The 15,523-nt window shown below is 33.2% G+C and overlaps 1 protein-coding gene across 3 annotated transcripts in view; it reads right to left on the bottom strand.

Annotated features, from left to right (window-relative positions):
- LOC130644237 (rho GTPase-activating protein 20-like) overlaps window positions 1–13,200 on the bottom strand; it is a 33,714-nt gene extending 20,514 nt beyond the window's left edge. Inside the window, exons 1-9 of one of the 3 annotated variants that reach the window (XM_057449759.1) lie at window positions 12,970–13,200; window positions 10,940–11,141; window positions 9,473–9,575; window positions 8,830–8,917; window positions 7,087–7,132; window positions 6,751–6,820; window positions 6,241–6,346; window positions 4,657–4,767; window positions 3,040–3,084 (exon numbers count right to left, since the gene is read on the bottom strand). In XM_057449759.1, the coding sequence (XP_057305742.1) occupies window positions 3,040–3,084; window positions 4,657–4,767; window positions 6,241–6,346; window positions 6,751–6,820; window positions 7,087–7,132; window positions 8,830–8,917; window positions 9,473–9,575; window positions 10,940–11,141; window positions 12,970–13,185 (987 nt within the window). In that variant the 5' untranslated portion in view covers window positions 13,186–13,200. Of the gene's footprint in view, window positions 1–57; window positions 475–3,039; window positions 3,085–4,656; window positions 4,768–4,868; window positions 5,244–6,240; window positions 6,347–6,750; window positions 6,821–7,086; window positions 7,133–8,829; window positions 8,918–9,472; window positions 9,576–10,939; window positions 11,142–12,969 lie in introns of those variants that run through there. The other 2 variants (XM_057449761.1, XM_057449763.1) reach the window with 2 other exon arrangements.
- Between the last annotated feature and the right edge of the window lie 2,323 nt (window positions 13,201–15,523).

Genomic DNA, 15,523 nt, shown 5'->3' with positions numbered 1-15,523 from the left:
AAATTAAATACTATCCTTTTTCCAACATTAAGTGAACAATAAATCATATTAACCTACCGTGAGCCTAAATTCCAATAAAGCACCAACATCAATCGTGTTGGATCGTTTCCTTCGTTTCTCCCTCAATTTTGGACTCATCCGGCTTGCTTTCCGCTCAACTTTTAACAAATCTTTGCTACTGCTATTTCTAACTTGATATGAATCATCAAGAGATTTTTCTTCAGGGTATTCGTTCGATCTTTCTTTGCCAGAATTAACACTGACCGAACGAGACAAATTTGCCTTTATTTTTTGTGGAAGGCTCATATTGACATAAGCTCAAAGTGCTTCTCCTTCACTCAAACTATTTTATTTTTATTATCTCAACTAAGTTTAAAGTAAACAAGACAACAGTAAAGAACAACTAAGGTCTGAGGCAAGCATAAAATGTATTGCTTGTGTTTTGCACAGATATATGTGTCACGAATTTATCTATATTTACCAATTCATGGACAGCGTTATCAAAGATTATTTTTATCACGTTTAAGAGTAATCGAGACAATGTTTATTATACAAAGGAAGATAAAAAAACACTTTTTCTACATCAACAATCTCTCTTCATCTAAGTTTCAGTTAGTATTATACTTTAATTTTTTTATATTTTCAATTTATACGTAAACTTCGTTTATTTGTTTTCGTACTATTTAATACCTGCGCGACAAAAAAATCTTATGAGGCTTTCATATTTTTAGCTAGCTGTTACATTATATAATCGTTAATTTCGATTTACTGGTAAAACTTTGCGTGTTTTTCTAAAATGGCGTATGAAAATGAATCTACCTTCATCAAAAAAAAAAACGAAATGTGATAATACAAAAACTATTTTCTAAAAAAAGCTATTTGCTTACAGCAGTTATTTTCTGTTAGTATTTAATTTCTTAAGCTGAAGTTATCTGTAGATAAAATTACTATTGTAACGAATATTATTATGCCACAAAATCTTTAAAAATATTGTCAAAGTAGCAACTAAATCGTAACAAGTGACCTCGTAACAAGTAACCTCGTAACAAGTAATTTCGTAACAAGTAATCTTGCAACAAGTGACCTCGTAACAAGTAATCTCGTAACAAGTAATCTCGTAACAAGTAATCTCGCAACAAGTAATCTTGCAACAAGTAACCTCGTAACAAGTAATCTCGTAACAATTAATCTCGCAACAAGTAATCTCGCAACAAGTAATCTAGTAACAAGTAATCTCGTAGCAAGTAATCTCGTAACAAGTAACCTCGTAACAAGTAATCTCGCAAAAAGTAATCTAGCAACAAGTAGTCTCGTAACAAGTAATCTTAAATTACGATTTGCGAGTTCATTTTTATTTTCTGTTATAGCAAAACAAATTTGTAGATCAGTTCTCTTTAAAAATTTTAAACATTACACATATATCCCATCTCCCACTAATCAGACACTGCGCATATAAAATTTCCAATACTGTACCGTTAAAACTCTGACCGAGAACAAACAACAAACGTCTAAGAAAAGCATATGAAAATTAAACGTAAGTCGAAAACAAAAAAGGTTTATTTGCCTTTTGCTTTATTTGTTTGTTTGCCGTCTCTTGTTTGTGACAAACCTATCGCTTCAAATTATGAACTAGGCGATATACTGTGCCTCCGCAAATACGAAAAATGTCGAGTGTGACGTCATCTCGCGAAGATATGTGAAGCTTTTGTTTGCTTTCATTGGTTGATATTTACATCCAACTCGCGCTTCACTTCATAAGCGCCTCGAAAACTTCCATTCTCTTCCTCAGGTCCTAAGTTGTCCTTTCTCTTTATACTTAACAGATCCAGGAGATATGGTTATAAAATTTTAAGTGACTTTTCCCAATCTTTCACTATAATTTTTTCTTAAAAAAAAATTTTTGTGATTCGTACCGTGTATCGTTTAGAAAATTTATCATGGAGTATGGAGGAGAGACATCTTTGCACTCCATTGTACACAATCTTGCTTTTTACTTGATTATCTTCCAAAAATAACATGATGGAAATGTTTATTCGGTTGCTTATTTTACAAATGACTATTAAAAGTTTATTATTAAAAGTTGACCTCCAGGATGGACCTTTATATTTTTAAACAACAGTAAAAGTAATACTAAAAACAACTTATTTATTAACCTCGTTTTCATGTTGAACAATCATTAACGGATTATTGTTGCTTATAACAATATTTAAATTTCCGGTAATTGATGTTAGTAGATAGATAAAGGATAATGAAATTATGCAGGGCTTTCGTTGTTACATGTCCACACTTTTACCACGTGAAAAACATGTCTCTGAGATATCAGTACATGTCTCCAGTTAAATTGAGGGTCGGTTTGTTCATATATTCCTAACGATGTTGACAATTTCTAACTTTGTTTACGCAGAAAAATTTGGAGTAGCTCGAACATAAGTCATGAAAAATTACTTAACAGTCACAGAAAATAGTCATAGCAAAGCAAAAACGCGCTTTAGTTATTTTTCGAGATACTGGGAACGAGAGAGATAAGTGAGTAAAACAAAGCAACAGATGGAAATAAATACAGTATACTCCCGTTAAATTACGCTCAGATAAATGGAGTTATTGTTTAGCGGAAACCTTTCGACTGAATTTCCGTAAAATGTTTCGCTCGAAATATTTCTTTTGCAAGCACACGGCGAAACATCCCTGTTCTTGCCAACGTAGTTTTTCTACCTATTCCCTCAATAGACAGATTTAAATGTTATTTGAGAACAAAACTCTGACACGCATGTCTACAATTGAATTTTGAAAGCTTTTGTCTTCTGTAAGTAACTGTTCATTCTCCAGCACGTGGTTCGCCCGCAAAACTTTTTGTAAGTGGGAGCCGTTGGATGAGAATAAAACACGCGTTTTATCTTTATATAAAAAAACGCTGCAGGTCCTAGGATCTAGGCTGCTAAGAAAATGGTTCGACAAGTAGAGTCATTCGTTTAGTAGCTAAAACGGATATAGTATATATATAAAAGTATATTGTGAAAATGTAACAAAATTTAACAATACCTCTCTTTCTTCGGTTTGAAGCTCACCACCTCTCCTTTCAAACCACTATAAGAAAATGTCAGATATTAAAAATGAATATCGCTGCTTCTTAATATTAGATGCAGACTCAAAGAAAAAAGTTGTGAAAAAATAACAATTAAACAATATTAGAAACATGAAAGTAAGACATGGGAATAAAATATCGCAGTTCAAGATTAAAAGCAACTTTTCGGAAAAGATCATCACTCGACAAGAGAGAGATTAATGGCGGAAGTAAATGTTTCAAACATAAATATTCTCATATCTTATGTAGAATTTCCTTTTTCTATCTAGTCGTGTGTTTATTTTGGATATTAAAAGCGAAAAATAAGCAGGCGTAGGATATTAAAAAAATTAGGAACTAAAGGTTATTGCGCAGCCTTTTTCTCAAAACCTCGTTTTTTAATAGTGGTGGCGGCTCAATAAAAAAAGTCTGGTTAAGATCATCTCGATTTGAGCAAACTCTTTCCCAGGACACTATTCGCTTTTTTCAAGGAAAGCAAAAAGAGGTCCTAGGAGCGAGGAGGAGCCATCACACGCACGATGTCTCCTGTGAACTAACACTGATAGCGTTAAATTTCCCACTACGAACTAACTAATTTCTACAACTAACTTCTCTGTGCGTTTTATTTTTTGAAAGATTCCATTACTAAGGCTGATCTGTCATCGAAATACCTTATTATTTCTACCCGTTAGCCTAAACCGTGAAGTAGCATGGTAAGTAGACAGCAAATGTTAATATTCAGAAGACATTGATATGGTATACTGTTTTATTGCTAAGTGGGGCATCAACTGTTTAAGTACCTAAGTTGGAAGAGAATAACCTACTAAAAAATCTTACAACATTAACGCCCATCAACGCCCTGTGCTTTCATTAACTTTTACAACCTTATTTGAGCTTTCCGTTCAAAAAATCTTTGTGTAATGTGTAACAACCCGTGAGTTAAACGAGACGGATCCCTACGACTGAGTCTCTATGCTGTTATCACATCTACCTTAACAACCTTTTGTGTGTGAAAACAATGTATATATCATTACTCTTTCTTTAAAAAATTTCTAGGAGTGATACCCTCGCAGTGTAATATTACGATACCCTCGCAGTGTGATATTACGACACCCTCGCAGTGTAATATTACGATACCCTCGCAGTGTGATATTACGACACCCTCGCAGTGTAATATTACGATACCCTCGCAGTGTGATATTACGATACCCTCGCATTGTGATATTACGATACCCTCGCAATGTGATATTACGATACCCTCGCAGTGTGATATTACGATACCCTCAAAGTGTGATATTACGGCTTGCTACAGAACACTTGTATTGTTTATTAATTCAGCCAATTATTTCCGTCGTAATTAAAACTTTAATTGACTATTTCCATCAATAACACAAAGAAACAAAAGTATTAAAAATAAAACGAACTTTAAGCCGGAGATCAACCAAAAGTATTAGTTCCAGCAGTGATAAGCTAAAAATGCGTGCATTTAACGCAAAAAAGGAAATCGCCTTTTAAACTGACTGCCATTAAAACTAATTGGAATAACTTTTAGAATCAATCTTTGTTCACACAGAGTTGTAGTTGATGTGACTTACCCTTTGTAGTCTATGGACTGTCGTATCGACGCCGTGACGATCTTTGTGATATGTCGGCGTTGTTACCAGCAACTCTGACATGAAGTGTTCATATTGCGGAACGCGTTGTAACTAAATAACAGAACAAATAAGAACATACAATAAATAAATATAAAAACTATGATTAATGTGTTTGCGAGTTGAGAATTCTGTTTTTTGTTTTACACACGTACCATTTCGTCATCTGCCTCGATAGTTGCCTCGATAATACTAACAGGCATAGGTGGTAAAGAACGCGTTGTTGATAACGTTTTTCGAGTTGGCAACTGCTGCAATTTTTGATAAGAAGTAGATAAGCATTTTTTCAATCTTTCCAACGTGGAAATTTTATCCACTCCCTGGTCTCTTCGAATACGCGTTCGGTTTTGCTCTTCGTGAAATTTTTGTTTTGTCACGTGTAAATATTGCATTGGGGATGATCCATAACTAAACTTTCTTCTGATTGGTTGAGGAGTTAGGGACGATTTTTCCTTGAACATCCGAATATGAAGTAAGCTTTTTGACCTACGAAGAGATGTGACTCCATCCTCCATTATGTTCAAAACCCACTGACAAATTCTTTTTTATTACGAAATTGAGACACTTTCAGCACTGCTCCATATAAAAAATCTTGTTTTGCAACCAAAATCAATATTGCATTGTGTGATGCGCCAGCACAAAAACAGTTTGAGTACAAATTGCACTGTTCGTGTATGTGTGTGATAAACACTGTCTACACTTGTTTCTTTTCACTTCCCGTATCAAATCATTTTTAATCAGACAGTCAATCTGTCACGCTACAACAAAAGAACTTGGTTCCTTACTCCATTTTACATTAATATGGTTGTATCCGTTTCTGATCAATTTTTATAATTGCTAAAAATCCAAACTATGTATCCTGACCTTCACAAACTCCTTCCCATGTCTTCTCTTCAGATTTCTGATGCAGCGCTGGAAAATAACTCTTGGATCGAGGTTGCTCGCTCTAATTTTTTTCTTTTCATTTCCGTCACTTCGACTCGACTCGCAAAATTAATTCTTGTGATATACAAACAACAATTTAATACCGACCATAGGAATTGCTTCGAACACACTATTTCCTCCATTTTTTACACAGAAAAACTTAAATTTGAAAAGTATTTTAGTCAAGTGTCAAAAAAGGCAGTCACTACCAGGATGGGACCTCATTAGACACTACATTGGCTCCTCCACTATTAAAACAAATTCTTTGACGGTGTAACTATTTTTATTTGCTCATTTAAAAATTTGCATTCTAATAATTTTGAGGCACATTTTCTTAATGTATTATTGCGGTACACTTCTGCGGTTGGAGGTGTTTGATTATATAACACGTGATCCCTTGCGTATGGTTTGAATTATGGACAATTGATATGTCTATGTGATGACCGAGTCACCCTGCGATGTTTTTTAAATTGTCAATACACATGCACATAAAAATGTGAGACTAATTCACAATTTCAGAACTTCTTGTCTATGTCTTTTCATACAGAAATCTTTCACAAAGTAAAAATGCCCTAAAAACGAAGTTAAAGATATGTAACTTACCGGTGCTAATATTAAAGCCTCAAGGGTTGGTTTTCCACTAGCACTTTTTTGCATCTTAATAAAGGATGTGAAAGCAGGATCAGCCTCCCGTTTTTGCTTCAGCGTTCTTGAAATTAAATAAAATAAAAAACTGAGAGAGAAAAACATAGAAAGAAAAATTTTAATTGTTATGTGGTAGCAAAATTAAACAGTACATGGTGAAGAAGATGGAGAAACCGATGACGAAACTGAATTAGAGTGAAAAGTTAAAGAAAATTACTTCTATTTTTTTACTTTAAACAAAGCAAGAAAAATATCTTATTTTTTGCTAATTCGCAAAATTTTTTTTCACACGAGAGCAACCTTTTTCTTCGATTCGCGAAAGTTTTTTCCGCAAAATTTGTTTCAAAAACCGGGAAACGTAAAAGTTTATTCCAAGTTAATTCTAAGTATTTTATTCTTTCAAAAACTAAAGCGTATTTGCTTTACTACAAGATTCAAAAGGAAACTACATCTTGCGTTTTTACGTACCTTTTTGCTAGTTCGTAGTAGGTGAAGTAATCTTCACAAAGTTCCCAAAATGATTCCTCAAAAATGTCGGCTAAATAAAGATAATTTTCAAGGCTCTGTTAAACTAAAGCAACACATTATGCATGTCGTGAAAAATCATGTCAGATACTTCTCCCACCATTTTCAATCTTTTAGAATGAATTATTATTGATATAAAACTGACAGGTAAAATACACATAAGTTCATGTCCTCGTGTTCTTTTTGCAACACAAAATTTAATAGCTAACAAAAGGGTGGAATCAAACAAAACAACTCCACCTTAACTTCAAACGTCATAGTTAAAAAAAAAGAGCTGACCTATGCAAGACTCTTCTGGCAACCAAGTTGATATCAGATCTTCAAGCTTAAAATAAAACAGATGTTTTCTTGTATTATTCTTGGATAGGCAGCAAAAAAAGAATTCTAGCTAATAAACCTTTAAATGGTCATTTTCTATAGCCACTTAACCTTGCATCACAGTTGCTTGTATGTTCGTCTGCTCTCAAATTTGGCGCTCCAATGTTTACAATATAAAAGTTTGTAGTTTTTAAAATGCTCTTATCACATTTTCGCCTTTAACGACGTTGCTTAGATACCATTTTATTATATTTTAAACCGTGTTAAAACTTGTACAACTTATAGTTCATAGTAGAAAGAATTATAAAGACACTTAAAGCTTCATTTATACAGCAAAAAACAGCGAGCTTTTGTATATGGTCAATTTATACAGCAAAATTATTTTTTCTATGTGGATGTAGAATTAAATGCAAAGAAAAAGAGACATTTATTGCAATAACCTAATACGAGACAATCTAAACATTGAACCAAAATGGTAGCAGGGAAATCTTTACCTTTTTTTGTCATGGAAAACTTTATTCCTCACTGATTGTCTTGACTCATAAAATAAAATCTCTTAACACTTAGCATATCCTAAGTTTTAAGAGTTGGTATTGTATCTGTCACAGTTGAAATGAAAACCTTCTTAAAAAGGATCAGTCCTAATGCTTAGCGAGTTATGAGGGATTTTTAAAAACACATGTTTTAATGCTCTTAAGATAGTAAAAATGTTAAAGGTCGTTAACACAGTTGCGAAAGGATAGAAGTACGAAAAGCAAAATGATGTTCACATTGCTACTCAAAAACTGGAATTGCTTGAGTGTTACCGCACGTGTTTTGTCTACCGTCATTCTTGTCTACAAGGTAACATTATAAATTCCTGCAGAAAATTCCCGCCAACTCAAATCTGTAGAGACGATAGGTAATAATAGCTCGGTGACTTAACGACGTTTCAGCTGGTGGAATCTGAGGCTGGCCGTTTTTATTTTAGAATCTTTTCAGCCTGATTTCTTTTTATTTTATCTTACAACTTAGAACACAACTAAAAAATTTACCCTCATATTGCTTTGTTTTAAGTTGTGGATTTTTTTTTCTCTAAACTTTCTTTTAAAATGTGTTTTTTTTTTTTGTTGCAGCGTTTTACTAGTGTTCACGAACAATTACAACAATACAACTAATTTAGCAGTTATTGTAGGTGATAAAATAGGCGATCTTTAACAAAATCAATTATCGGTAGCTTTAGGGATAAGATAAGGGGTTGGAGATAACCCAGGGGAGATAAATATAACTAATTTTCCAAAGTTTAAGCTGACAGGTGATAAAGCTCGATAAAGTTCAATAAAGTACGAATTATCCAGTATTTGAGAAACCGAGCGTTTTCTTTGTTACGTCATGACCGTTACAACGATTTACTGTCTGCGGTGAAATAAAGTTTGTGTTTTAACACTCGGGGAAGATCAACGAATTTTCGGATTTTTGTAACTCACGATATGCGATTCTTTAGTATGGTATACAAATTCATCGTATACAAATGTCGTAATCGTATGCAGGGACAAATACACGAGCATATGCCTCTATTTTCTATGCTAAAATTAACTCCGTAAGAAACCCCCAGAGTTTGACTTGAATTTAACACGAACCTTCACGTATTATAAATAATTTTGCTTGATTAGAAGAAATTTTAAAACCTCGTGTTAACCTCTTCAACAGATGGCGGAGACTTACCTTATTTATGATGTTATGAGAGGCTGTCTTTACTCTGTTGATACCGTCAAACAATAAACAAGACTCTGCTTCGTCGATTCCCCAAGATCTGCAAAAGGTTATTGAAAACGTTAGTTTTATCTTTTAACTTTTACTATCAGTTCATTAGAACATAAATTAAAATTATGTTTGTTCCTTCTGTATACATAAAATATGAAGACAAATTTAGCTAGACGCTTTATTAGGTTTCGTCTTGTTAAAAAACGTAGCAGAATCTGGATACGAAGTTGCATTTATTATTACTAGTAGGTAAAAAATTTGAAATATTTTCAAATAATGGGTGAAAATCTGCAGTATCAGTAGTCTCTCTGTTAATAGAACACCCAGAACAGTTCCGGGTTTTTGCTTCGTATGCTTCGAATGCTATTTTTGTTACTGTACACTCGGGTGGAAAAACAGAAATATACACACACAATTCTTTTGCCGGATTTTAAAGTTTTGAATTTGGCTAAAGACAAAAGTAGACAGAAAACAAAAGACAGAAGCATGCAGAAGTAAGCGAGACAAAAACAAGCTACATTAACAACAACACTAAAAAACGTTATTTTACCGAGCACAAATACATATGGGACATCATCATACAGAACAAAGTAAGTATATTTACTTTAAAGGTACTTCATACGTCGTGCTTGCATGTTTTAATCGATTAAGAAATAATTTTTCAGATGTACACAAATCCTTTACTATTTGCAAGCGCCTGTCTTTATCTATGAACAAAAATAAACTGTTTATTTAACAGGAGAATATTGTATTTATTGAATATTGTCATAAAAGCAGAAATCTCCCTTAGACTATCTGAAAACATATAACACATCGTTTAGGATATCGATTTCAAAGGACTTGCAAGGACACTGTGATGTTATATGTGGTCTTCATTATATAACCTATTTGACTCATTTACCCATTTTTTCTAATCTTTTACCACGGAATTAATGATGAAAAAAATATTTCAAAGTACTAAGATCTCCGCCATCTTTGTTGTGGACATTTTATTGTGGACAGTCAGTAAATTACTAGTCATATTTGGTCATATTGTATCCCAATTTTCCCCGTATATCCTGTTCTTCATCGATGTACTCAGTTCTCCATCTGTGTGTAATAAACTGACACTGCGTGGTGATACGTTTTATCACCGTCTCAAATGAAATTCGTGTAAGTCACCAAATCGAAAACTTAATAGCTGATTTCGTGTCTCTTTCAATGTATACATTATAATGAACTTTTCAATAATAAATTTTTCTCCTTACTTTACTCTTTACTTGCAAATGCACGCGTTTTTGTCGTTTTTTTATTTATTTTTTTGAAGTTACTCCGTGCATCATTTACATAATTGATATTTTAGATATACAAGTTGATATCGTGGAAAGAAAAAGTGGAAAGAAAAAGTCACGAAATTTAATTGTTGTTTTCGCAATTTTAAACATCCTTCCCAGCCGGCACAAGACGTCTTTAATCCTTAGAATGATGTAATGGTTGAGTTAATTTACTTTGAGGTTGAACAAAATGAATTATTTTGCTGTTTTTGCGACAACAACTTTGTAATAGTTCTTTGAGTTAAAAAATCAAAAAGGACCAACAGTTAACATTGGTAGGGGATAATTCTTTAGTACTCTAATGTAAGCACTTAAAATGCAGGAAAAGTGCGTCTCTTTCTCACAAATTTGATATTTCAGCGTCACCAAGAATTATTTTATTGATTTTAAATATATCAAACTTGTGTACTTAGACTGTGACATGCTTTTCACATAACACAATTCACTTGCTTGTTTATAAAGCATCTTGCGCTTTCTTTTAGTGAAGAAATAAGCGCTGTGAAAATTACTAGATTTCATTTGCATATGTTTTTCGCTACTTCACCCACGCGTCGAACTTAGGTGTTAAGTTTATGACATTTTAATTGCAAATGAACAACTTCTTGAATTAAACGCCCATGATTTCTCCCTGTTAAAATATCTTCATTTAGAACATAACATAGCCCTGATTCGTATAAGATAGAGTATCATTATTTTAGTTATATCAAATACATTGTCTATATACAGAAAAATATCAACCCATTGTATAAATTTTGTACCTTGTTCTTCGTAGTTATTGCTTTTAGTTTGTTGTTTGACTATTTTCAATTCGCCCCCAACAAAGCTGACAGATGGGCTTGTAATGCTAATTGGTTTGTTAGCTTTGGCGTCATGAAAAGCGTATGCTGCAATACCAAGTGGAAGGTCTTCGCGGACTTCTTCTAAAACGTCTTTTAACTTCGCATTGCTAGGCACAGCAATCTTGAAAGAAGAAACAATATTGATGAAATATATATTAACTTATTAGAAAAATATTTACTTTGCTTTTTTTTAACGATAATCTTTGCATTCAAAACTTTGCTTAGATAGATTTGTTGACACAGTTGAGAAATTACAAAAACCATGGGGTAAAATTGTCGTAGATTTGTTTTCTAAAGTCTATTAACTCGTCACACGTCTAAAAGAAGATTAGCAAAATAGATTTTACCGTAGTAACATTTTTGTTTATCAAATAGCCCCAGGTCTTCCTTTTTATATAGCTTCACTGTGAAGATCAAAATATAAAAACAGGGGGTTAGGATGTTCTCTTTTACACGCTATTAACGTTATTTTTCAGTTTGAAGTTCAACTTGCTCAAAAATCTATTATATTGGCTGCCATCAATAATTTTCAAGTACTTTGCACAAAAGAATAGACCAGTTCTGATGAATGTTGTTTTTCTATTTTACAAGAAAAAGCAAGAATTTTTCCTTGTAAACTGATTTGTTCTTTTTATAAAGAAAACAGCTTTTTTACGCGTATCCTCCTTTCATATCCTGCTTCAAATATCAACCATGAAACTTCCTTACCAACTGTATATGACGCAAAAGTAAGATTTGTGTGAATCACGGTTGGCTTATATTCTTGTGCCATGATTTTTCTTTCTCCAAACACAATTCAAACGTAAAGAGACAGCCAGAAAAGACGTTATTTAATCGACGAAGCCTGGGGCCTGGGAAATATAGGGCCTGAGGAAGCCACTATTTCCACCATTTAAACACAGTAAATAAAGTTTAAATGGCGTTCTAAATTCTAATCTAACTATGGGCTTTTTTAATAACCATATTTAGCTGTAGTTGGTTTGTCGCCATTTTTGTTAACTCTACTCTATCTAAAAGCAGCTTGTGAAAATTTCAATCATCATTTAATGCTTAACTAAGCCAAATATTTATTCCACAGAAAAATTTGTAGGGAAATATTAGAAAGCAGTTTTGGAATCCCCTGTTATGTTCTAGGTATTCAACATGCGACTAATAGCAGGAGGGAAGATATTTGTTTGTAATTTGATAGCAGCAATGTAAAAAGACAGCAGATAATTATATTAAAACAAGAAGTAACGGTATCATTTAAAACAGTTTACTAACATTTGTTTAGGTTAACAGAAGACCGTCAATACAATAATAAAAGTGAGAAATAAAAGAAGTTTTAATAACGCAGAAGATTCAAGCGAATTTTCACCTTCTTAAATAGTAAAAAAATGTTCATTTTATTCAATTAGACTTCTTTTTGCTTTTATTTTTGATAAAAATTGAAAAAGTAACATATCCATACATATACCTGATTTCCTAAAAAACGCATTTAAGGGGAAAAAATTAGGAGTTTCGACCAATGTTGTTTGCAATACCCTAGGTTATATAAAACCTGTGTGCTTCTTGATATTTCGAAGTTGTTATTCTTTTCTTTCTTTCTTTATACCTTGGGGTAGTGTTTGTTAAGGCAAAATTCTTAACTCGTGGCTTTAAATACTACGTACTTCCTCCCCTCTTAATATGAACCTCGAGTTAGTTTTTACTTTAAAAATCGCGTTCCGGTTTGGCGCGTAATCGCAAATTAAATTTGTGTCAGGATAACTCACAATGAATTGTCAGAATTTCTCGAATTATCTTGACATGAAGCATCGTGAAGGAGGGGAAATTTATTACCACATAACAACCAACATGGTTTGGAAGCGTTTATCTTGACATAAATATCGTTTTGTAAGAAGAAGACATGCAACCATAAATGGATTGTAAATGCGATATGAATAAAAATTTATAAAGGAAACACTTACAACTTGCTTTACACCATTCGGTAAAATAACAGCTATGGGATACATTGTTTCTGTCGGGTTTATGCTAACTCTTCGTAAAAAAGCAATGTGTGATTTAGTGTTGTGGTGGTCAATGACCTCTAGTTTATTGCCATAAATACTTTGTTTTCTCGTTTTTGCTTGATTTATAAGCTGTGGGATGGAGAGCTTTCTCCTTCTACCTCGCGGTGACGCCATGCTATCTTCTTCTCTTTCAAATTTCTTTCTTATGCTGTCAATATCTCTGTGCTTGATTTCATCTGCAAAACAAAATATTACGAAAAAAAATTATATCGGAATGATCGACCGGAAAAAGATGTTATCTTCTTTACCTCAAAATAAACAAGCATAGGAGGACGACACAAAGTTGACAATATAACTCGTTGATGTGCTGTCCTCTCTACGCTTTATCTCATAAACTTTTACGTTTAAAAATGAATTACGACTTGTTTAATTAATTAACTGATTGTAATCCATATTACACGAGGTAACACGACGAATGTCATGCGAGATAGCAAACACATAAAACGGCTTAAACAAATATAAACTTTTATTTTCAGTGCACGGAGACACGATCCTCTGTGCTATGTTTTTAAACGTAAACTTTCTTGAAGCTCTTTGTTGTTACCCCATGCTGTAAATATAATCACGTAACTATCAGAAGAATAGCATTCATAAAGTTTCTTAAAATACTTTAAAAGCAATAAGGCAGAAATATATCACCTTCAGTCGTCCGCCATTTTTCATATAAACCACTGGCACATTATAAAGGTTTCAAAAAGTAATTTCTCAAATTAGTTTATAATGTTTAAAATTACCGAACGTAAAGTTTCATGAGTTTTGACGCGCAACTTCCGGAGCGCTAGAAACATACCTGATTTTCTTTTTTCGCTAGCTAAAAATTCTTTCCTTTTAGTAATCATTTTTGCTTGATTTTTCTGCTCTCACGAAGTTGTTATTTCTCCGGCTACATATGTGTTGATATGTTGATGCTACACCACAATCACACTTCAAGGAGCACTTACCCTTGAAAAGTTTTTCTATCATTCTTTTTGATTGGATAGTATGTTGTTTTTTCTCTCACGATGCCAAATCACATAATGTATAAATTCTTAATACGCACACACATTTAGTAACTACAAAAAAACGACCAACATATTTGGCTATAATTTTTCTAATAATTTTCTACGTTTTCTCACGAATTAGTTATCTGACCTCCTAATATGAAACAACGACCATAAAGTTAGTTGCCATGGAAACGAACCACTTAAATATGATGTCACTAAGCCGTAATTTATGCATTTATTTGTTTTAAGAGCTGATAGCCATGATGGTGAAATGTCTGGCATGTGTGTTAAACATATCTTGATTTGTGATCAGTCTTAAAAGGAAAAGACAGATTTGTGAAACAGGGGGATCATTCTTTTTTTTTTTGTAATATATTACAAGTAGAAATAACCTTGTGGTATTTTTTTTTGTTCTTGTTTTTATCTCTTGTTTTGGGATGTTCTTATATTTAAAAAACAACGTGTATTCATATATAAGCATCTTAGTATGTAGCTTTTTGTTGTTGACACTTGCGCCTTGGTATGCATACATTTTTTTTACGCAGCTACTTATACACATGTGATAATGCTTATTATACACTATACATTTTAAATCTTGACTTCTATTTACATTTTAAGATGCAGGCGAGGAAAATATCATAACGTATCACTAAGAACAACGTCTAGTCAAAGTTCTTATTTTAGCGGTAAAAGAAATCAGCACTGTCTTTTCATTCACAATTGTGTTCAGTTATTTTTTAGCCTTGTTGAAAAAATTAATAATTGATATCTAGACCTCAGCCTCATGCCATTTTTCCTTTGCCCTGCTACTTTACCAATAAAGTCAAATAAAACCCTGAAGAAGAAGTTGCCGATTTCTAAGTATTTAAAGACGAGGTTAACCGCACAGGAGACGTGACTGGATAGTAGAAACTGCTACCATAAACGCTGCCTTTCTCATGTAGGGTACTTGATACTTGCAAGTGTTTCCCTGACATCCAGGCTCTAAAATTAACTAACATATTTATTTTTAGGCTTCATTGTAACTACAGCTTAACATCCACTTTTCGGAACGAAACGAAAGACTGTATGCGTGTGTTGATATATGATTGGCTCATGAGTGCTGAAGGGTAAGATCATTCAAGGGAATAATAACAATACCAAAAACGAGACAAGACAAGTAATTGAATTGCTAACATGAAAAAGTTCGGTGAAGAAGTTGGTGAGGAGTTTGATAAAAACAATTTGGATAAAAAAGGAAGCTCGAAAATAAAATAATTAACACACGCAGGGTGGGCGGAGGAGAGCGTTAAGCATTTCACCTCTGTTTGCTTTTGGCAACATGAGCTCACAATTGCCTAATACTATGTGAAAGAAGAAGTAATTATAAAAGCTGTATAAATCTTGTTTGAACAATTCCTCTTAAACAAGTCGCCGGTCTCGGAATAAATCCCATATGACTGGAAAATTAAGTTGATGAGAGAAATGAT

Source organism: Hydractinia symbiolongicarpus, chromosome 5, assembly GCF_029227915.1.
Source record: "Hydractinia symbiolongicarpus strain clone_291-10 chromosome 5, HSymV2.1, whole genome shotgun sequence".
In the NCBI taxonomy this organism is placed as follows: domain Eukaryota; kingdom Metazoa; phylum Cnidaria; class Hydrozoa; order Anthoathecata; family Hydractiniidae; genus Hydractinia; species Hydractinia symbiolongicarpus.
Note: the sequence above shows the minus strand (reverse complement) of the source record. Positions and strands in the feature narration are given on the sequence as shown.